This window comes from Carcharhinus amblyrhynchos, chromosome 2 (assembly GCF_965287045.1).
Source record: "Carcharhinus amblyrhynchos chromosome 2, sCarAmb.v2.hapA, whole genome shotgun sequence".
Lineage (NCBI taxonomy): Eukaryota > Metazoa > Chordata > Chondrichthyes > Carcharhiniformes > Carcharhinidae > Carcharhinus > Carcharhinus amblyrhynchos.
In genome coordinates, this window is record NC_137325.1 from 36,804,518 (window position 1) to 36,829,400 (window position 24,883).

At 42.3% G+C, this 24,883-nt stretch overlaps 1 protein-coding gene across 3 annotated transcripts in view; it reads right to left on the reverse strand.

The window, feature by feature from the left end:
- rmp24 (ribonuclease MRP subunit p24) overlaps positions 1-22,860 on the reverse strand; it is a 59,164-nt gene extending 36,304 nt beyond the window's left edge. Inside the window, exons 1-2 of one of the 3 annotated variants that reach the window (XM_080204470.1) lie at positions 22,789-22,860; positions 1,851-1,964 (exon numbers count right to left, since the gene is read on the reverse strand). In XM_080204470.1, the coding sequence (XP_080060596.1) occupies positions 1,851-1,939 (89 nt within the window). In that variant the 5' untranslated portion in view covers positions 1,940-1,964; positions 22,789-22,860. Of the gene's footprint in view, positions 1-1,850; positions 1,965-3,254; positions 3,392-17,992; positions 18,084-22,788 lie in introns of those variants that run through there. The other 2 variants (XM_080204482.1, XM_080204475.1) reach the window with 2 other exon arrangements.
- Positions 22,861-24,883: the final 2,023 nt, after the last annotated feature.

Consider the following 24,883-nt stretch of genomic DNA (forward strand, 5'->3'; position numbering starts at 1 on the left):
GGGAATGGCAGTATGTCATGACGCTTGCTGAAGAGCTGGTGTATTTGATTGGCCAAATATTCTCATTTCTGTGATTCTGTATTATAATAGGACTGAAATAATGTTCTAATAAGTCAAGAATTATAGAAAAATACAAAATATTGAAGACAATTTAAGGTCCTAAGTACCCACTCAGAAAAGCTTTGGTTTAGAAAGTTTTAGTGAAGCCATGATTACAGCAACTTTGTTGCTTTAAAAGAATACTGCAGACGGGGAATTACAATTTATTCAACATGATTCACCAATAGTTACTTCCATTTGAATCCCCTTCAGCTGGGAATAAAAAGTTACTTTGAAAAGTAGCAGTATGATTAACTCATACACTTTTGGCTAGGCTATCTGCAGCTGCCCAGCATCCTGTGACATTCAGACCTGGGGAGGAAGAACCATGAACTAAGAAATGGAACAGCACTTAAAGTTTATTTAATAGTGTCACATATAGGCTTACATTAATACTGCAATAAAGTTACTGTGAAAATTGCTTCCATTCCCAAAGCAGTTTAGAGCATTTCAATTTCTGTGATGCCCAAAATGACAAGGCAAACTTTTCTTTTTGTGAGCAAGTTGAAATAATCAGGAATGATTTTTGAGATTCCCTAGTACTTCACAATCATTCACTGTGTGTCAAATTAGAAAATATCTGTACACAGCTTCCAACATCTCCATATAATGAATATATGGAAAGCTTCTAAGAGGGGTCATGGTGGGAACATTAACACAGTGCTGATCTAATTATAGAGACATTCATCCAAAATGGACAAAATTGGATTTCCACTTTTCCCCTGTACGAACGTGGTTACCATTTTGTTTAAAACTAATTTCTCCTTTACTTTAAAGTGGTGATTATTACAAGCATGGAGACTGCTTGCTTGTCTCATTTGCGCAGTGAGCTCCCGCCCTGAAATGCAAGTTAACTACTGAAAAAAGATTGAAAAGGGGATGTGTCAAAATCACAAATCTTTTTGATTTAAGGTATTTTAAAATATATTTTTAGCAGTTTACAAACAGGTGTTATGAATAGACTGGCACAGTCAGTCAGATTATTTGCAAACTATCTGGTCAACCCAAAGGTGGATCAATTTAAAATCCACTTTGCAATTGTATAGGATGTTGGTGAGGCCACACCTGGAGTATTCTGTGCAGCTTTGGTGTCCTTATCTGAGGAAGGATGGCCTTACTATACTGACAGTGCAGTGAAGATTTATCAGGCTGATTCCTAGGATGGCAGGTCTACCATATTAAGAGAGATGAAGTTGGTTAGAAATGTATTCATTGGAGCTTAGAAGAATGAGAGGGAATCGCATAGAAATTTATAAAATTCTAACAGGGTTAGACAGGGTAGATCCAGAAAAAATATTCCCGAAGGTGGAGGAGTCCAGAACCAGGGGTCATTGTTTGAGAATAAGGGGTCAACCTTTTTAAACTGAGGCGAGGAGAAATTTCTTCACCCAGAGAGTGGTGAATGTGTGGAATTCACTACCACAAAAAGTTATTGAGACCAAATCGTGCGACTTCAAGAACTTAGAAATAGCTCTTAGGGTTAAAGAGATCAGGGGATATTTGGGGGGGGGGGGGGTGGGAAATGAGGATACTGAATTTGATCATCAGCCATGATCATAATGACTAGTGAAACAGGCTCAAAGGGCCGAATAGCATACTCCTACTTCTAGTTTCTGTGTTTCTAATCTAAAACATCTCAATTTGGCAGGACATAATCTCTACAGTACAGTCTTAAATCCAATTGATCAGTAATATGGTAACAGAATCAGTGAAAGAAGTTGGTTAAAGTTAGCCAAATGTACATTACTTACAAGAGGTAACGTGCCTCTGCTGGACATGTTTCCCTCAGCTGAAAAGCTGAATTCTTGAGAAATAGCAGTCTTTTGGCAAGATCGACCATTTTACAGCATCAGCAGGTTGTAGATCTAGACAAATTGAAATGTATATCAATCAGTACCAATTATTAATTACCAAAAGATTGCTTACATACAAAGAAACAGTGTTCTTTGTTGCGATATTATTTCTAGTGAACTTTTCTTGGAGCCCACAGTTCAAATTCTAGCTTCCATTGACATCGAACTTGCACTGGACTTCCCAACCCATAAGGAAGCAGCATTGCCTTTTCTCAAAGCTCCTAACTGAGCAGGACCAGGAATATTGGGAGGCAGACCTCACTGACAAGGCCAGCATTTATTACCCATCCCCAATTGCCCTCAAGGAGATAGTGGGGAGTCTGCTTCTTGAACAACTGCAGTCTTCATGAAGGTGCAGCTGCAGTGGTGTTAATCTAGGGAGTTCTAGGCCAACAACTGTGGCCAAGGACTATCGATAGAGTTCCAAGTTTGAATGGAGGGCAACTTGGAGGTGAGGTATTCCTGTGCACCACCTACCCTTATCCTTCAAGCTGATAGACACTACTGTGTTGGAGGGTACTGTTGAAGAAGCTTTTGTGAGTTGCTGCAATGCATTTTACAAGTGGTACAGTGTTGGTGGTGGAGAAAGTGTATGTTAAAATGGCAGGTGGTGTGTTAATAACGTGGGCTACATTGTCCTGAGTGCAATTAAGCTTCTAGAGTGTTAGTGCTGCAGTCATGTATGTGAACAGTTTTCCATCATGCTCCTGACTTGTGCCTTATATTTGGTAAACAATCTTTTGGTTGAGGGAAGTGGGGAGCAGCTGGTGAAGAAGTAAGTTACTCCTAAAATAGCCTCTGACCTGTTCCTATAATCAAAGTATTTGTGCATCATGTTTCTAGTCAACGGTGGCCTCCAGAATGTTCATGCTGGGTGATTCAGCATCAGCAATACCACTGAATATCATGGGGAGGTGGTTAGACTCTCTCTGATTGGGGAGGGACATTGCCAAGCATTTGTGTGGCACAAATCATAGATCATAAATCATAGAACCCTACAGTGCAGAAGGAGGCCCTTTGGCCCATCGAGTCTGCATCAACCACAACCCCACCCAGGCTCTACCCCCATATCCCTCTAACCTAAGCATCCCAGGATACTAAGGGGCAGTTTTAGCATGGCCAATCAACCTAACTGGCACATCTTTGGACTGTGGGAGGAAACCCATGCAAACACGAGGAGAATGTGCAAACTCCATACAGACAATGACCCGAGCCGGGAATTGAACCCAAGTCCCTGGAACTGTGAAGCAGCAGTGCTAACCACTGTGCTATTGTGCCGCCCTAATGTTGCTTGTTACTCACCAGGCAAATCTTCAACATTGTCCAGGTCTTGTTCTTTGCAGCCAAAGACTGCTTCATTATGAGGAAGGCAAGAAAACTGAGCACTGTGCAATCTTCAGCAAAAATACCCACTTCTGACCTTATGATGGACAGAAGGTCATTAAAGAAGCAGCTGAAAATTGTTGGGCAGAGGACAGTACCCCAAGGAACTCTGCAGCAATGACTTAGGACTGAGGTGATTGGTCTCCAAAAACCCAACTATCTTTCTATGTTCTAGGTATGATCCCAACATGTGTAGAGTTCGCTACGACCTGCCAAATTTCTAATAATAAATAAATTTAATTGGCCATCTTTGATGCCACACTTTGTCTAATGCTGTCTTGACATCAAGTGTCAGTGATTCTTATCTCACTTCACAAATTCAAATATTTTCTGTGTTTGGACCAAGGCATCACGTAATGACAGAGTGGTTCCCAGAACACAAACTGTGTTTCCATGAGCAGGTTATTGGCAAATAATGTTACAAATAAGAGGTTTTAAAAGCACTATCAGATTTTGGGCTGTCTTTTTAATGCAAGGTAAAAAGCAGTAATGTCAACTGACAAGTTCTGCCAACAACTGTGGGGCATGGTTACCATGAAGACCAGGGGCCCAGGTTAAATCCTATTGAAGTGTATTTCACAAAATACACAAAACAGAGGCAGCTGTTATACAATGGGGAGACTTACAGATTCTAAGGCAGCTGTTGTTGTTTTTCTATAGACTTGCAGTTTGCCAGTCAGTCTTAATAAAAGCCCTGCAAAGAGAGACAGAGACATAGAGGAATGGCGGCAACACAACTAATGTGGTCTGCAGAGGGAAGGGCTTCCAGATAGAATGCTGGGGAAAGTTTCCCAACTGGTCAAAGAGAAGAAACCTGTAGACGTTAAGAGAGTTAAGGAGATTTGCCATGGTGAGGCTGGGAAAAGGAATGACCACAGTGGCTCTTATTGCTGAAAGCTGATTTGGAAATTCTCAGGAAACTGATGGAAAGGACCTTTGGCAGGCAAGAGATTTTAAACTCAGCAAAATTGGAAGAATTAAACCCACTGAAAGCCAGGAATGATTGTGGATAGTTTCCTATAAAACTGCAATTCTGCAGCTTTATACAGAGCGAGAGATTAGTAGTTGGGTAGAGTCATTAACAAGGGTTATCTTTTCTATAATTTAGTGCATTTGTCACCCGAGTAGTATTTGTTGATTTTAGTTTGTTAAAAATCTTAAAACATAACTTGTTTTTGTACAGATTCCTTTAAGTCAGTCACTAGAAATTCTACTTTTTAAAAAATGGCTTCCTAACAGTAATTGTCATTTGATAACACGGAGGAGGACGTGAATAATTTGCCGGGTGTTAGCGATGGAAAGGTGGTAGGACTGGAGGGTCTTAATGACATTACTGTTACTAGAGAGGTGGTGCTCGACAGACTGGAGGGGCTGATTGTGGACAAGTCGCCAGGACCGGATGGAATGCATCCGAGGGTTCTGAAAGAAACGGCGGAGGTTATAGTGGATGCCTTGGTGGTTATTTTCCAGACGTCGCTGGATTCCGGGGAAGTGCCGGAAGATTGGAAAACGGCTAATGTTACGCCGTTGTTTAAGAAGGGTGCCAGGCAGAAGGCGGGGAATTATAGGCCGGTTAGTTTAACGTCTGTGGTAGGTAAAATGTTAGAATCCGTCATTAAGGAGGAAATTGCGAGGCATCTTGAAGGGAATTGCTTGATAGGGCAGACGCAACACGGTTTCATTAAAGGGAAGTCGTGTCTGACAAATTTACTGGAGTTCTATGAGGATGTGTCTAGGGCAGTGGATAGAGGAGAGCCGGTGGATGTGGTCTTTCTGGATTTTCAGAAGGCGTTTGACAAGGTACCTCACAAGAGGTTATTGCAGAAGGTCAGGGGACATGGAGTTGGGGGTAGGGTGTTAGCGTGGATAGAGGATTGGTTGTCAAATAGGAGGCAGAGAGTGGGGGTCAATGGGTGCTATTCGGATTGGCGGTTGGTGACTAGTGGGGTGCCCCAGGGGTCGGTGCTGGGGCCTCAGCTATTTACCATTTATATAGATGATCTGGAGGAGGGAACCGAGTGCAGGGTGTCGAAATTTGCTGATGACACCAAGATTGGGGGAAAGGCAAATTGTGCGGAGGGTGTGGAGAGTCTGCAGAAGGATCTAGATAGGCTGGGCGAATGGGCCAGGAAATGGCAAATGGAATTTAATGTTGGCAAGTGTGAGGTGGTCCACTTTGGTAGGAAGAATGGTAGGAAGGACTATTACTTACGTGGCGAAAAACTGCAGCAGGCGATGGTGCAGAGGGACCTCGGGGTCCTTGTGCATGAGTCGCAAAAACCCAGCTTGCAGGTGCAGCAGGTGGTCAGGAAGGCGAATGGGATGCTGGCCTTCATAGCGAGGGGGATTGAATATAAAAGTAGGGAGGTCTTGCTGCAGCTGTATAGGGCATTGGTGAGGCCGCAGCTGGAGTACTGTGCGCAGTTTTGGGCGCCGCACCTGCGCAAGGATATTTTGGCCCTGGAGGGAGTGCAGAGGAGGTTTACTAGGCTGATACCGGAGTTGAGGGGATTGAGCTATGAGGAGAGGCTGAATAAACTAGGCTTGTACTCGTTAGAGTTTAGAAGAATGAGGGGAGATCTCATTGAGACGTATAAGATGATGAATGGGATGGATAGGATAGAGGTGGAGAGACTCTTTCCGCTCAAAAAAGACAGTAGGACTAGGGGGCACAGCCTCAAGATAAAGGGGAGGTGGTTTAGAACGGAGTTGAGGAGGAACTTCTTCACTCAAAGGGTGGTGAATCTCTGAAATTCTCTGCCCGTTGAAGTGGTGGAGGCTGCCTCGCTAAATATTTTTAAGAAGCGGGTTGATGGGTTCTTGATAAGAGAGGGGATTAAGGGTTATGGGGAGAGGGCGGGAAAGTGGAACTGAGCCACGACAGATCAGCCATGATCTTATTGAATGGCGGGGCAGGCTCGAAGGGCTAGATGGCCTACTCCTGCTCCTATTTCTTATGTTCTTAACACTTCTGACAACACCTTCCATCACTTTACTTAGGATTAAGAAAAGGATGATGATTCAGTAATTAGCCAGATCGGACTGTGCTTTTTGCGGGCTAGGCATAAATAGCTGGGAAATTTTCCACATTGTCAGTTGGATGCCAGTGATGTAGTTGTGCTGGGTCAGCTTGGCTAGAGTGACAATTAATTCTGGAACAGAAGTCTTTAGCACCAAGAGCCTGAATGTTGTCAGGGACCCTAGTCTTTGTCATACCCAGTTCTTGATAAGACATGGAGTGAGTCAAATTGGTTGAGGTCTGGCATTTGTGATGGTGGGGATCTCAGGAGAAAGCAGGAGGGATCAATAGCTCAGCACTTCTATCTGAATGTATTTGCAAACGTCTTGTCTTTCATGCTGGGCTCTGTCATCATTTTAAATTGGGCATATTTCCTCCTCCAGTTAGTTACTTAACTGCTGCCACAATTCATGACTCAACATGGTAGAATTGCAGAGCTTGATCAGATCCAGTGGTTTTGCAATTGGTCAGCTCTGTTCTATAGCATGCTGTTTAGCTTCATCAGGTTGCAGTTTATTTTTAGGTATGCCTGCTGCTGCTCCTGGCATGTTCTTCTACACGATTCATTAAGCTAGGGAAAACAGCTAGAGTCAGGCATATCAGAATCACAGAATCCCTACAGCGCAGGAGGCCATTCAGCCCATCGAGTCTGCACTGACTCTCCGACTGAACATCTTAACTAGACCCTGACCCTGTAACCCCAAGTATTTAGCCCCCTAACATACACATCTTGGGATACTAAGGTTAATTTAACATGGCCAACCTACCTAACCTGCACATCTTTGGACTGAGCACCCGGAGGAAACCCATGCAGATACAGGGAGAACATATAAACTCCACACAGTCAGTCACCCAAGGCTGGAATCAAACCCAGATTCCTGACACTATGAGGCAGCAGTGCTAACCACCATGCCGCCTCATGTCAAGCCATAAGCTTACAGGCTGTGGATGAATACAATTCTGCTGCTGATAATGACCCAAAGCACTTCACGGATGCAGTTCTGAATTGCTAAATCTGAATCAATCCCATTTTGTACAGTGATAGTGTCACTCAAGTTAGAGGGAGTGTTCTCAGTATGGAGGTGGGATTTTGTTCTCACAAGAACGAGTTGTCACTGCCTGCCAAGGATAGATGCATCTGTGTAGATGGACTGGTGAGGGTGAGGTCAAGTAAATTTTTCCCTCTAGGTACTCCTGTCACATGCCAGTCCGGTAGCTGTCCTTCAGGACTCGGCCAGCAATGATGCTACAGAGCCATAGATGGACAATAAAGTTTCCTACAGAGTCCATTCAGTACCCTTGCTGCTCTCAGTTCTTATTCCACATAGTGTTTAGCATGAAGGTGTACTGACCCTCAGTGGAGGTAGAGCAGTTGTTGATAATCAGCAGAAGGTTTTCTTTCCTCTGTGTGGCCTAAGGCCATGAGATCTCATAAGATCTGATATTAACGTTGAAGTCAGCTATTCTGACTAGTGGTTGGTGACTAGCGGAGTGCCGCAAGGATCGGTGCTGGGGCCTCAGCTATTTACCATTTATATAGATGATCTGGAGGAGGGGGCTGAGTGTAGGGTGACGAAATTTGCTGATGACACGAAGATGAGTGGAAAAGCAAATTGAGCGGAGGGTGGGGAAAGTCCACAGAGAGATCTGGATAGGCTGAGCGAGTGGGCGAGGACCTGGCAGATGGAGTATAATGTTAGCAAGTGTGAGATTATCCACTTTGGCAGAAATAATAGTAGGAGGGATTACTACTTAAAGGGCGAAAAGCTGCAGCATGCTACGGTGCAGAGGGACCTGGGGGTCCTTGTGCATGAGTCGCAAAAACCCAGTCTGCAGGTGCAGCAGGTGATCAAGAAGGCGAATGGGATGCTGGCCTTTATAGCAAGGGGGATAGACTATAAAAGCAGGGAGGTCTTGCTGCAACTGTGCAGGGTACTGGTGAGGCCGCAGCTGGAGTAGTGTGTGCAGTTTTGGTCGCCGCACTTGCGCAAGGATATTTTGGCCTTGGAGGGAGTGCAGAGGAAGTTCACTAGGCTGATACTGGAAATGAGGGAGTTGGACTATGAAGAGAGACTAAATAGACTGGGTCTGTACTCGCTGGAGTTTAGAAGGATGAGGGGGGACCTTATAGAGACATATAAGATAATGAAAGGGATGGATAGGGTAGAGGTAGAGAGATTCTTCCCACTTAGAAAGGATAGCAGGACTAGAGGACACAGCCTCAAGATGGGGGGGGATGGTGGTGCAGTTTAGATCGGAGTTGAGGATGGTGAATCTCAAATTCTCTGCCTGTTGAAGTGGTGGAGGCTACCTCGCTGAATATATTTAAGTCACGGGTAGATAGGTTTTTGACAGACAAGGGAATTAAGGGTTATGGGGAGAAAGCAGGAAAGTGGAACTGAGCCACTCCAGATCAGCCATGATCTTATTGAACGGCAGGGCAGGCTCGAAGGGCTAGATGGCCTACTCTTGCTCCTATTTCTTATGTTCTTTTGTAAGAATTTCAGGACTATTCCTTCGGCCTGTCCCCCACAGTATTGCCATCTCTGGTAGATCTGTTCTATAGGATGGACAACACATACCCAGGGATAGCGATGGAGAAGTCTGGGATGTTGGTTGAAAGATATAATTCTGAGAATGTGACTGCCAGGCTATTGCTGGACTAGTTAGTGAGGGTGGCATCTCAGGGTAGATGGGTGGGTGTGCCTTTGTTGTGTTCAATGTCTAGGTTCATGCTATGTGGCCGGTTTGAAAAAAAAGTCAGATAAGGGTGAAACCAAAGTGTCTTTTTGTAGCTTGTTAGACTAATTCAGAGGGCTGTTAAACATTGTTGTAGGTCAACAGTCAAACACTGCTAGACCAGTCAAGGATGGCAGATTTCCTTCCCGAGCATGACATTACAGAATCAGATGTGTTTTTACGACAATTCGATAGTTTATTGCCACTATCATTAATACTTCCTTTTTATCCCCAAATTATTCAAACAGAATTTAAATTCTCCAGCTGCCATGGTGGTGGGATCATTAGTCCAGACCTATGTTCCAGCAGCATTATTTATCGTACACATAGATTTACAAATCAAAGAACATATCAGTGCTCAATCTTTTTAACTTTGTCCTTGTCTGTTTCTTTGCATGCCTAAAATCAGAAAGCTAAGCACAAGTATTTCCCTAGCTCATTAGTTAAATAGAAAAGGTAGTAAAACTAAAATTTCAGTGACTATCTTCTGCACTACATACTTCCAATGTTCCCTGCTCAATAGCAAAAAATAACAGAAGCTAAGCCACACTCTGAACAGCGGTCAGCCACACAAATCTCAGTTTCTCCCCGAAAATAGCTGTGCCACTCCCAAACGGCATCATAACACTCGACTTGAATTTAATATCATAACCCTCCTCCTTCACTGTTGCTGGGTCAAAATCCTGGACCTCCCTCCCTAACAGCATCATAGGTAAACCTACACCACATGGATGGACTACAGCAGCTCATCACCATCTTCAAGGGCAATTAGTGATAGGCAATAAATGCTTGTGACACCCACATTCGTAGAATCCCTATTGTACAGAAGGAGACCATTGACCTGGGTCAGATCTCTGACTTGGGTCGGCGTCTGTGGGAGTTTGCACATTCTCCCCGTGCTTGCGTGGGTTTTCTCTGGATGCTCCGGTTTCCTCCCACGCCCCAAAACCATGCTTTTAGGCTGATTGTTGTTAACAAATTGTCCCTAAATTAGACCTCCCTTAATCTGGTGCACATATAATTCTCTAAATTTGCATCCCTTTATTGTGGAGTCCAAGAGGCGTAGACAGAAGTTGTAGGTAGGAGGAGGATTGGAATGAGGCACTCACTGAAGCGCAGGCTTGTAGGGCCGAAGGGCCTGTTCCTGTGCTGTGTTGTTCTTTGTTCTTTTCAGTCTGTACTGACCTCAATCCCACCCAGGCCCTATTCCCGTAAACCAACATATTTACCTTGCCAATCCCCCTGACATTAGGGTCAATTTAGCATGGCCAATCCACCCAACCAGCACATCTTTGGACTGTGGGAGGAAACTGGAGTACCAGGAGAAAACCCACACAGAAAGTGCAAACTCCACACAGATAGACAATGTGTGAAAAAATATTAAAAACTTGCCCCAAAAATTCCAAAGACGACCTGGTGTCAAGGAACAACAAAAATAACTTGGATTAATACAGCGCTTTAATGTAATAAACAATCCTGCGACAGTTCAAAGGAACATTATAAAACAAAACATAATACTCAACCATAGGTGATGGTGGAAGCAGATTCTATAACAACATTTAAGAGGCATCTGGATAGATACAAGAATGACAGGGAATAGAAGGACATGGACCATGCTTAGGCAAGAAAATATTAGCAAAGTATCATAGAAATCACAGAAACGCTACAGTGCAGAAAGAGGCCATTGGGCCCATCGAGTCTGCACCAACCACAATCCCACCCATTCCCTAACCCCATATCCCTACATATTTACCCACTAATCCCTCTAACCTACACATTTCAGAACACTAAAGGGCAATTTTAGCATGGCCAATCAACCTAACCTGCACACCTTGGGACTGCGGGACGAAACCGGAACACCCGGAGGAAACCCACGCAGACACGAGGAGAATGTGCGAACTCCAGGCAGGTTTTGATTACCTTGTTTTCAGAGCTTAGGAAATGGGAGACTGGCCAGGAATACATTAGAATGGACAAGTCTGGAGAATTTGAGCAGAGCCAAGGCAAAGGTGGAGCATCAGAACCACAACCATCAGACAAGGGAATTGCATTAACCCTTAAATATGGATATATATATATGTGGAAAAATGCACTGTAATAATACAAAGCAGCACCAGGAATAGCTCTCTGAATGTCACTAACACAGCAACCCCACAACAAAGACAGTGAACAAACACAGAACTCCTTCCCTCATTTTCTTGAAACCTACATGGGTAGCAACGTAAAGTTTATTCATTAGTCACAAGTAAGGCTTACATTAACACTGCAAAGTTACTGTGAAATTCCCTTAGTCACCACAGTCTGGCGCCTGTTCGGATCAATGGACCTAACCAGCACGTCTTTCAGAATGTGGGAGTAAACTGGAGCACCTGGAGGACACCCACGCACGTACGGAAAGAACATGCAAACTCCACACAGACAGTGACCCAAGCCAGGAATTGAATGCGGGTTCCTGGCGCTGTGAAGCAGCAGTACTAACTGCTGTGCTACCGTGCCTCCCACATGGTTCTGTGCTACCACGTACCCACAAAATTATATCCACTCATCCATTATTGCCACTCCATGGTCCATTCCTTTCTTTATCAATGTACTTCTAACTCTTATTTTGAATTATATCCCTAATTTCAACAATGAAAAATTCTGAATACAATTCCGTGGTCTCAACGGTAACCCTGAAAATCTCTGATGTATCTCAATCTTCTTTCATTAACCCTGAAACAGGTTCCATGCTCAAAACAATCTTCCTCAACCCAAACTAACCCCGCATAAATCAGCCTGCCTGAAGGGTAATTCAATCTATATTTTTCCTCCTCATCTTTAATCCCATATCTAGCCATTTATCCAGCTTGGATTGTCTTAAGGCGATAATCAACAACGGCATATTTGATTGAGCTGAAAGTATATGTCACATGTATGCGAGAGTTAATGAAACAAATTTTCTGACCTCTAGTCTCATTTTGTGCTGGTTCATTCTGAACTAGTTCTGTACTCACCATCAGCTATTTAACCTATATAGATCACATTATACTAGTCTCTCTGTCCAGCTTTTTTTCCATCAATGATGGTAAGCTTGATTTCATTCTTCTCCTCATACTGTACATCGCTAGTTCCTGTCACATTGGTATTGCAGAGGATTCACAATGTTTAATTGAGCATGAGGTATCTAAAAATCACACAAAAATGTGCTCTTAACGGTTCTATAATGCTAATATATTTGCATTCGCAGTCAGAAGTTATTTGTATTTAATGTTCAATAAGAACAAATTCTATAGTAATATGTTCTGGTTTATCTATCAAATACATAGTTTACTGAAAAGGGTCCACACAAGGTATCAATAGGAAAATTGTAATGGTTCTTGACCACTTTTTTTTTCAAAGGTTTGTGAATATTTTAATTCTTTATCTCATGGGTTGTGGATGCTCCATCATTGAACATATCCAAGGCTAGAATGGACAGATTTTTGGGCTCACAGAATTAAGGGAAATGGGGAGTGAGTGGGAAAACGGAGTTGAACTCCAAGATCATCCAGGAGCCCATTAAACAACAGAGCAAGCTTGAGGGGCTGTGTGGTCTACTCCTGTTCCTATTTCTTGTTATTGCATTTTCACCTCCATTTGTATCAGTTAGGAATTCTAAGGGCCCACTCTTTTTCCCTTTTACCATTTGCTGACCTGATGCTCACTAGATATTTTTCCCCCAAGCATCAAGTTTAAACATCAGAAGGGGCAGGTAAGTCTTCCTGCCATTGCAAGTGGTTATAGAATGACTGGGCCAGTTACAATAATACGAAATGTCAGAAATCAAGTATTTCAGATGTTCTAAATATGACAATTAAACATAAACTTCTGTCTATATTTTAGGTCAGGTAGCATCTGTGGAAAAACAGATGTTGTTCAATGTTTTGGACCTTTTCTAAGGACAACTATTTGGTCCACTCAGAATCTGATCACCTGAGTGATATCCCAACTGAATTGGTGATGGTTCTAGCCTCCCAATGTGCAGCTCATATGTAGCTAGTTATTTATGTAACACATAAATAAATGTCAGGATCTGAATAGACCAGTGGAGCTCACACCATATAAAAAGCAGTTTTATTTTTTCTCTGTTACAATAGAACCAGCTCCTACCAGCACCAACTGCAGTGATTTGCCTAATATCTAGGGCAACAATGTCCACACAATACCTAATTTGAAAATGGGACAATATGAATCCCGTGTGATCTCAATTAATCAGAAGCTCAGGTGGTCAAGTGTTGATTGCTGCACTGACTAATTTCATATACTCAGCTTTAATTTCTCAAAGTTGCTAATTGCAAATCATTAGAAATCCCACTCAATTAAAAATACAGACTTAGCTCAGTCCTATGTTAATTAAAAATGTTATACTGTAGTTTATTGAACTCTCCTGCTTCGATAATAGTTCTATTTGCCCTTCACACTCAAATGGACTGCGAGCAGCAGCTTTTTCAACTGAGTACCCTATTTTATGGGTAATTTTTGTACATCAAATTCTAAGTTAACACTTTTGAGGCTATAGTCCAGAACCACCATTCATTTTAGACCTTTATTGCAAAATCTTTTTTTTAAAATGCCATATGCTTAATGATTTGACCAGGTTTTTAGTCACCTCTCCTTCTTTGGCAATTTTTTTTCTAATTATGCTTGAGTGAAGCACCTTTTGAACATTTTCCTACATTAAAAACACTATTAATGCAAGTTATTATTCCCATCTGCTGAATCATTATCGAGGGTTTGCCCAATCATATTTAATTACTGTACTATATTGTGATGCAAAAAAAAACGGAACTAAACTAAACTATGTACAGAATGTGCCTTATAATTATTGTCTTCAAATTCGGGATCATAGTCAGCCATCAATACAATAATATCGTTTTGGTGTACCCTTATTTCATTAAATTATTGGTTGCCACCCTATCCTTATTCTGCACAGGGAGTCCATTATGGATGCTGTTTTTAATCCAGTCTTACACATGCTTGCTAATTTAAAGGAGATTTTTTTTATGCAACCTCTTGGAATCTAAATTTTCCGGGACACAAATCAGCCCCATCTTCAAGATGAACCTACTTCTGCAATAAAATTGTACATCAATTCCTTGCTGTTATATACAATTTTGTATTTAATTTGAATTTCTAATAGCTGAAAATAGCTCAATAGCTGAATAAATTCCCCAATCTTGTTCTCCCAGCAGGTAACTATGTTGAAAGGAGCACAGTTGAACAACTGATGCGGCAGTCTTCTAAAAATATCTCAACCCCATGTTTCCTTTGAATCACAAAACCATAGAATGGCTACAGCATAGGAGGACTCCTTCTGTGCTTGCTCTCTGCATGAATAATTTGATAACTCCACTTCCCTGCCCTTTCCTTGTTACCCTGAAAATTTATCTCAGGTGCTTATCCAAATCCCTTTTGAAAGTCATAATTGAATCTGTCTCCATCATCATCTCAAGGAGCTCTATCCACATCCTAACCCCTTGCTTCTTTTGCCTTTCACTTTTAATTCGTTTCCTCTGGTCTTTGACCCTTCCACCAAGTGGAAAAGTTTCTCCCGTTTCACCATCTAGACCCCTCAGGAACGTGTACACTTTGATCTAAATCTGCTCTCAATCTTTTCTTCTCCAAGGGCAGTCTTCCAAATCTACCTTCATAATTGAAGTCCTTCGTTATTAGAACATAGAACGCTACAGCACAAAGAGGCCCTTCGGCCCACAAGTTGCGCCAATCGTATCCATACCTACCAGGCCATAGAACTATCTGTAAATCCCAATCCCATTAAATCCCATGTACTCATCCAGAAATCTTTTAAAAAACCCCAGCGAGTTCACCTCTACCACCACCAACAGCAGCCGATTCCACTCACTCACCACCCTCTGAGTGAAAAACTTACCCCTAACACCTCCTCTGTACTTGCTCCCCAGCACCTTAAACCTGTGCCCTCTCGTAGTGACCATTTCAGCCCTGGGAAATAGCCTCCGAGAATCTACCTTATCTATTCCTCTCAACATTTTATAAACCTCTATCAGGTCGCCTCTCAACCTTCGTCTCTCCAGGAAGAGACCTAGCTCCCTCAACCTATCTTCGTAAGGCATGCCTCCCAATCCAGGCAACATCCTTGTAAATCTCCTCTGCACCCTTTCAATAGCCTCCACATCGTTCCTGTAGTGAGGCGACCAGAACTGTGCACAGTACTCCAAGTGGGGTCTGACAAGGGTCTTATAAAGTTGCAGCATTACCTCCCGGCTCCTAAACTCAATCCCTTGATTAATGAAGGCCAGTACACCATACGCCTTCTTGGCCACATCCTCCACCTGTGAGGCCGATTTAAGAGTCCTATGGACCCGGACCCCAAGCTCCTTTTGCTCCTCAACACTGCTAAGACTCCTAACCTTGATATTGCACTCCTTCATCCCATTGGTCCTGCCAAAACGGACCACTACACATTCACCTGCGTTGAAGTCCATCTGCCACTTCTCCGCCCACTCTTGCATCCTATCTATGTCACGCTGCAACTTCTGACATATTGTAAATCTTTTTTGCACCTTCTCCAAAGCCTTCACATCTTTCCTTCAGAGGGATGCCCAGAATTCGACATAACTTCAGTTGAGGTCAAACCAGTATTTTATAAAAGTTCATCACAATTTCCTTGCTTTGTATTCTACATATGGAATTCTTCAGTGCCTTTATTCTCATTTTTGTCCATTCAAAGCTGCTGGATCCCACCTGAAGAGTCAGTAAATTACATCCTAATCTGCTGCAGTACAAGTTAATTACCCATTATCCATGAGAGTTTAATTTCAAACTTGCCACCCTGACAATTGCCAAATACATGCCTAGCAAATATCTATTAGAATTGAAGAAAAAATGTAGGACCAATAGCTGTGGTAAAACTAACCTGGTGTTGTGAGATTTCTTACTGTAAAACTATAGATCCATGGTTTTAATTACCTTAAGCTACTCTATAATTATTGACAAAAGCCTGACTCTTTCTCATTGCTTGTTTGATGGCATGAGAAGAGGAACCTTAATGCTTTATTGTGTGTGAGAGTTGTTGCAGGGATTTCTAGTTTTAAAACTATACTATTGGCTTGGAACTTACAACCTAGGAAGAACACCTGTTGATTTGACAGTAAAAGTAGATTGCACTGCTACATGTATGTATCGTCTAAAGAATGAAGTACCTTATTCTAAGCCTGATGATGAGTAGCTCTTGTTGAATTATGAACAGATGGATATTACATTCTACTCACATTTTGTGGATGGGCAGGTTGTGAATGAAGTCCCAAAGACATAAGAAGTTGTAATTCTATCAAGGGTTCTGCACCCTATGACATCAACTTGCATTAAACACACAGTAATAATTTTGGAAGGCTGCTCTTCAATTTTCAGTTAAGTAATGGCTTAGAGCCCCGTTTAGAACTAAAGAGAATTTCTTTATTTCACAATATGTCAAAACAAATTATCTTAATCTTGGAAAGTTTATCACTCTTTAAATATCGTCTGCAACTTAGGCAACTGTAGGACATTGGTGCATCATCCTAAGATTAGTGGAGAACAACTTGGAAAATTCAATCTGTTTCTCAATAAAGAAAAGGCTGGCTATTTAATTTGGAATGAAGCCTGGAGGACATGAAGATAACATAAACAAATCTAAGTTTGGAAATTTCCCACTGTAGTGCAGAAGTTCACAATCTTCTTGCTTCTGAGGCGCCCCAGATCCCAAATCTGACCATGCTTTAGAATCAAACTTCCACAGATCCACTGCAACAAAAGCTATATTTTCTGTATAAAGATTAGTCATACAATCAAGTAATTTTTAAAATTAATGTGAAATATGCTAGTGAGATGAGCAACAATTCACTATGTATGCATTAAAGAGAGTGGTTTTAGGATTCTAAAGATTTGTACTTGCAGGTGATACTGTTACATAACTTGTTGATTACAGTTCAAGAGCACCTACTGTAAAGTGACGGCTGATCTGTTGCTTATCTGAACTCAGTGCACTACTTTACATTTGCCACTGGGTAGCAGTACACCAATTAACTTATTGGAGCACAATAGACACTTATACAAACTAACAGGTTCTTCTTTGTCAGTAAGGACATGACCCAAGAATGCAATAATACCAACGAGACACAGAAAATCTTCACACTATCCCTCCCTGAGCTTTACAAAATGATATTATCAAACTAATTTCAAGTGGTAGTTCAACCTGATGGCCTCCAGGAATAGCACACACCAGACCATCAACAGGAGGACAGGGAATTTTGGACTGATCCTGGCAACAGCAGAATGGGGCCACAGTAAACATAATTCAACAAGAGCTCCTCATCATCATGTATAGAACGAGGTACTTCATCCTTTAGACGATACATTCATATAGCACCACAATCTACTTTTACTGTCAAATCAATTGGTATTCTTACTGGGTTGTAAGCTCCAAGCCCAACAGTATATTTGAGAACTAGAAATCCCTGCAATAACTCTCATACACAATAAAGCATTAAGATTCCTCTTAGCAAAAACAGACCCCAAACCTCACTACCCCCACCATCACACAGAGCAAGTAATCAGCATTTACCCAACACAGTAAATCAGTAAACTGCCTGTCACCACACCCACTCCCACCAAGCAAGATGTTGATCTCCTTCTCAACTCCAAAGATGATGGTCCCTCTTCGCCCCACAGAACAGAAATATGGAATCTGTGCAACATAAGCATTCCCAAAGATTCCTGGAGAACGACAGCTGGGAAGCAGCAAATCCAACTAGTTAGTATCAAGGTTTCTGGAAGCACCGGTAGAGGTTCCATCCGAAAGCAAACTGAAAAACAAAACCATTAGCTGCCCATACCCCCAACCACTGTGTAGGAATTAACTAACCATGTTCCACTCCATGTTGTTCGTCCATTGTTGTTGACTAGGACCTCGACACCATTAGTCATTTTGAACCTGGATGCGGCGTGTCCAAAGATGACTGATCAGGCCAATTCGGGCAAGGAATGTCCTGGCACATACTGGACAGACTTTTGTAGGCACTGTAGTTGTTGTGCTGCTGGCTCTGGACTTGCGCAGCTCGCACTTAAGTTGTGCTTCAGCAATGCACCTTGCTTCGTAAGCTTGGCAGCCCTTGTGGATGAGGCAGCGCCAGGTAGGGCAGTTTTGTGCCAGCATTTCCCAGGTGGTTGTGTCTATGTCAAGCGACTTCAGGGAGGCCTTGAGTGTGTCTTTGAAACGTTTCTTCTGCCCTCCAGTAGAGAGTTCCCCAAAAAGGAGCTGCTTGGGTAGGTGCCATACCTCCAGCTCAAATACCATTCATTCACTGCTGATTGCATTTTTGTTTCCTCCACTACCTGGCAATTTCTATTCCACTCAACACCAAACTCATGAGCTGCAGGTCTCCATTCACAGGTTACACTTAGCCTGTTTCATTGTCCTTTGATAGTAATTACCTGTCAGACTGCATTTTACAAATCCTCCCAACCAGCTGTATTTTGTTACCAGTGGCTGACTGGTTGCTCAATCCCTGTCTGCTTATCCTAAGCTGATCTGAATTCCTCTTCTTTAGAACTGAACACTTCATCTTTCCCACCGACATGCCGCTTCATTTCTTGTCTATTCTCCATTTCTGTTTAACTCTTCACTTACCTTTTCTCTCTTCATCCACCTCTCCAACCCTCAGCGTTGGTTTTTTTACACATCATCTCTAAGCTTGAAGTAAATGACTCAAATTTATCTTGACTACATACACATGTGCGGACCTAAAGAGACCAATTAGCTGTAAGTGAAAATCCTTCCTAAGAATATAACAAATAGAAGCTTGAATAAGTCACTTAGGCCTTCAAGCCTGCTCCAAATTCAACAGTACCTGAACTTTCCTGCACTAACTCTAATACTCTTAATTCCCTTAGTATCTCTGTCTTGAATATACTGACTGATTGAGAATGCTCAGGGGTAGACAACACCAAAGATTCATAACACTTTAGTAAAGGAATTTCTCACCTTAGTCCTAAATAGCTAACCCCTTGTCAGACTGTGACCTTGTGTTTTGGATTCCTCAGCTCAAGGAAATATTTTCTCAGCATTTACTTTGCCAAGCCCTTCAAGGATTTTGTATGTTTAATTTAGATGATCTCTCTTTTTCCAAATGCTAGGAAATATAGGCTTAGTATTCTCAACCTTTCCTCATAAGAATATTCCCTCATCCTCGGAACCAGTTGGTGAATCTTTGTTGTAGTTCTCTTGGGCAAATATGTCTAGTCATAGATAAGGTAAACTGCAGTCAGTACTCCAGGTGTGGCCTCGCCAATGTCCTGTATAATTGTAGCAAGTTTTTTTACTCTCATACGTCAATCCCTTTGTAACAAAAGCTAACACAGAATTTGCTGCCCTTGCTGCTTGCAGTGGTGTGTTAATTTCCCATCAAATGCATGAACATCCAGGTCCCTTGAATACAAACATTTCTCAGTTTCTCACCACTCAAAATTTTTTTTTTTTTAATTTTTCCAACCCAAGTAGATAACTTCATATTTCACCACGTATTGTATTCCATCAACCAAAATGTTGCCCATTCACCCAATCCGTACAGAATCTTTCCAATCTTCTCCCTGTTTACTTTTTCATCTAACTTGGCATTGTCAACAAACTTGGATATGTTACACTTGGTTCCCATATTAAATTCATTATTATAGATTGTAGGAAGCTGGGGCCCAATTACTAACCTTTGCTGTCGTAGCAAGCAGCGACAGCCTGCCAACCTCAGAACAGCCTAATTCTCCCAAATTTGTTTTCTATCCTTTAATAAATCCACCCAATATGTTATTCCTCAATCCAACAAGTCCTAATTTTACTATTAACTTTTGCACCATTACAACTTGCGTTTTGAAATACAAATATTTCAGTGATACCCTTTATCCATTTCATTAGTTACATCCTCAAAACCTCAACAGATTTGTCAAACAAAGTTCCCCTTTCATAAATTTATGTTGACTCTGCTTATTTATATTATGATATACTCTTATGTTCTAAATAACAGATTCTAGCATTTTACATACAATTGCGATTAGTCTGACTGGCCTACAATTCCATGCATCCTCCATCCAACCTTTCTTAAATAGCAAGATAATGGTTGAAATATTTGAATCTTGAACTATTATAGAATCTACGAAATTCTGGATATAAACTACTATATCCATCATCTCTGAACTAGCACGTTTAAGATACGAGGATGAGGGGATCAGGTCCAGATTTATTGCCACTTAATCCTATTCATTTCTTTGGTTCTTTTTAAGTTCGTCAATCTTACTAGACCATTGGATCCTTATTTATTCCAGAATGTTCTTTCTGCCTTCTACCGTAAGGACGGAAATAAAGTTTAATGCCGCTGTCATTTCCATATTCCCTATTATAGTTTCTTCAATCGCTGTCTCTAAAAGATCAAAGTTTATTCTTGCTAATCTCTTCCATGACAACCGAATCTTTAGAAATGCTTACACTCTGCTTGTATGTCGCTTGCTCATCTATTCTCATATTCTCTTTCAATTTCTTCGTCCTCCTTTGGTGAATTCTAAAATCCTCCCAAATCCTCAGGGCTCCCCACCTTTTTTGGTCACATTGTAAGCCTTTCTGGTATCTACTGTTCTGTAATACCTAATCAGCATGTATATTCAAATCTTTCTGTGGCTCAAAATAATGTAAATTTGTTGCAAATTATATAATAATTCTTTAAATGGCTGGCAATTGCACATCTACTGTATATTTTAATGTTGTTTTCTAATCCACCTTAGCCAATTCACCCAAACTCACTTCTCACACCTACATAGTTTGCTTTGTTTAGATATAAGACCAGATATTCTGACTTTCAAACTCTCTCATATTATGGTCACTCTTGCCTAGAGGCCCCTTTACAAGGTTACTAATTAATCCTGTCTCATCGTACAGTACAATCCAAAATAGACTAATTCCTTGTTAGCTCCTCAACATACTAATTCAGAAAACTATCTGCTATACATTTCATGAACTTGACTCCCATCCTATTACTGCAAATTTCAGATTGCCCAATTACTTTATTACTCTCAATTTTCCTGATTTATTCTCTATCCTAAATTACAACAACTGTTACAGAGTCCATGAACAACTCCTATCTATGTTTTCTGCCTCTTAGTATCCAAACTAATTCTATCTCTCAATTTTTGAGCTAAGATCCTTTAGTCTACTATTTTTGCCCAATCCTTTATCAGCGTTATTCTTCCATCTTCTCCATTTAGCATACTCTTAAAATTCAAGTATCCTGGAATATTTTTCCAATCCATCATGACTTTTAGAAATTGATGGGTTTCATCTATCTGTGCTATATATTCACTAATTTGTTATGAATGCTTTGTGCATAGATCTCGCGCCTTCAGTATTGTTTGATTTGCCCTCATGTCACTCTTATTGCCCCTTCCTGACCAATGCTGCTTACTTTTACCCAAACTGCTGCTCTACTCACATAATCTATCAATATCGCTTTATTATATGTACGCATTTTCCACTGCTTACAGTCAGCTGCATCCACGTTACTCTTTAGCTCCATATGGGTCTAAGCAATGACATGATATTTTACTTAGCAGTTCACTATAATCCAAAACAATGCTTCTCACAAGAATTGTATATTTCAATTTTTATAATTTCATATTCAGTCTCACATGATACCTGTCTTATAAATTTAATAGGGAGTCATTAGATAATCTAAATAGACTATTAACAGCTTATAACAGGTAACATCGAGCTGTGAGGTTACAAGTAGCAGACAACATCCACGCCACAGAAGTGACACATCAAGAAAGGCAGTTGGCCATTTCCCACTGACTTTAAAGAACACCACCACTGAAAGAGACCACACTACAGTGTTTGTAAATGTCTTCTGCAGAGTGATAATATTCCAGCTACTGCACTGGAAACAACTGTACCAGAGCTGGCGTCTTTACAAGCTGTTCCAGTGTAATCAATCATGCGACTGACAAACTGACTATCTGGACATAACTTATCTCCACAGAAATACAGAAAAATCTAACTGTTCTATCTCCATTCTTCCAACCATCGACAACACCTACACATCAATAATCTGATCTACATTGCTCAGTTCAGGTTTAGCCAGAAACACTTGGCTCCAGGCCTCATGGTACAGCCTGTGATGCATCAGATAAGGGGTGGGGGTAGGGGACTGAAAATCCAACAAAGTTCAAAAAGTAACTGGGGGGGGGGGGGGGGGTCAAAAAGAAAATTATCCAGTGATTGGACTCCTATATATTGCAAAGGAAGATGGTTTTGGTTAGTTATCAAAGCCTTGGAGCATCATTCCAGAGGGCAAACTAACTCCAGTTGCTTCGTTTATGCCCTTTCCTCTCCTCAACACCATATGAACAGGTCTGGAACTATTTGCCGGTGATTCCAGCATTTAGACCTTTCCACAACTCTGATTATGAAGAAGCTCGGGCCAGCAGGAGTTGGATAATATCCCAGATGAGTGAACATGTGCCATGTTGGATGTCTGGCGTGTAGCGTGAACCCTCTCTGCAACACCCCGCCCGTCACTAGACTCACATCATCACACACTGCGCCCAGCCGACACGAACCGGCTTTAGCACCACAGGGACCTCTGCTGCCTTAGAGAGTCAGTATAACCCAGCCACACTCACCCTCAGGGCCGCTCCCGGAAGGACAGGAAGGGGGAGAGAGACAGTTCTCACTCGGAAAGTTCCTAGCTGGACTGTGTGGGCGGGACAGGAAAGAGGCGTGGCATTCCGCCAGGCAGGGGGAGGTGCAGGATGATGACGTTCGGCGGGGGGGAGGGTGGGACGTGGTGACGCACGGCAGGAGGGTGGAGAGTGGTGACGCGCGGCGGGGCGGATGAAGCGTGGTGACGTATAGCGGGGGATGAAGCGTGGTGACGTATAGCGGTGGGGGAGCTTGTTGGAAGAGGCAGGTCTGGGTTGGAGCGCTGTTTCCCCGTCATGTTTTCTGGAAAATCTCAGCAGGTCTGAGAGCATCTGTGGAGCTTCTCGGATTTTTGGCTAAGATCAAGTGTAGTATCGAGATGCTGTGCTGGGTTGAAGTCATTAAGTTATATCGTAGTTTCATTTGAAGCAACTTTTAGAAGTGGCTTCTCGACCTTTTGGCTAAGATGCAAATGAGATGAAGCCTTGGAGGAGGAGCTATGCCTACTCCAATCAGATTGTATCATGTAGATCAAGTTCAAGATAGGAAGTGAGAGCCCTGTCTTGTCAGCTTGGATCTGGAATGTCTCAACTTGTTGAGACTTTGAATTGGACTTGATTTTTTTTGTTTTTATTCCAATTCAGTCAATTCAATTAAAAGTGGCATATTGGCCTTTTGGTAAGATGCAAATAACCTCAAGCGTTGGAGGTGGTGCAATGCCTAATCCAATCAGCTTGGATCATGTAGATCAAGTCGAAGACAGGTGGTGAGAACCCTGTCTTAGCTTGGATCGGGAGTGTCTCACTTGATAAGACTCTGAATTCGCCTTGATTGGACATTTAAAAAAAATCCGTGGAGACGTAATAATAGTAAGAAGTTTCACAACACCAGGTTAAAGTAATAATGCCAACGTTTCAAGTTTGGATGACCCTTCATTAGAGCTAAGAGAATCAGAGAAGATTTATACTATGGGGCTGGGGCTGTAATTGGACAAAGGGAATGTCAATGAGGATGAAGAAAGATCTGGAGGAGGGAACCGAGTGTAGGGTGTCGAAATTTGCTGATGACACCAAAATTGGTGGAAAGGCAAATTGTGCGGAGGGTGGGGAGAGTCTACAGAAGGATCTAGATAGGCTGGGCGAATGGGCCAGGAAATGGCAAATGGAATTTAATGTTGGCAAGTGCGAGGTGGTCCACTTTGGTAGGAATAATGGTAGGAAGGATTATTAATTACGTGGAGAAAAACTGCAGCAGGCGACGGTGCAGAGGGACCTCGGGGTCCTTGTGCATGAGTCGCAAAAACCCAGCTTGCAGGTGCAGCAGGTGGTCAGGAAGGCGAATGGGATGCTGGCCTTCATCGCGAGGGGGATTGAATATAAAAGTAGGGAGGTCTTGCTGCGGCTGTATAGGGCATTGGTGAGGCCGCAGCTGGAGTACTGTGTGCAGTTTTGGGCGCCGTACTTACGCAAGGATATTTTAGCCTTGGAGGGAGTGCAGAGGAGGTTTACTAGGCTGATGCCGGAGTTGAGGGGGTTGAGCTATGAGAGGCTGAATAGATTAGGCTTGTACTCGTTAGAGTTTAGAAGAATGAGGGGAGATCTCATTGAGACGTATATGATGATGAATGGGATGGATAGGATAGAGGTGGAGAGACTCTTCCCGCTCAGAAAGGATAGTCGGACTAGGGGGCACAGCCTCAAGATAAAGGGGGGGCGGTTTAGAACGGAGTTGAGGAGGAACTTCTTCACTCAAAGGGTGGTGAATCTCTGGAATTCTCTGCCCATTGAAGTGGTGGAGGCTGCCTCGCTAAATATTTTTAAGACGCAGGTTGATGGGTTTTTGATGAGAGAGGGGATTAAGGGTTATGGGGAGAGGGCGGGAATGTGGAACTGAGCCACGACAGATCAGCCATGATCTTATTGAATGGCGGGGCAGGCTCGAAGGGCTAGTTGGCCTACTCCTGCTCCTATTTCTTATGTTCTTATGAAAGAGGTGCTTAGAAGTTTTTTTTACTCATTCATGTGACATGGACATCACGGCTGGCCAGCTTTATTTATTGCCCATCCCTAGTTGCCC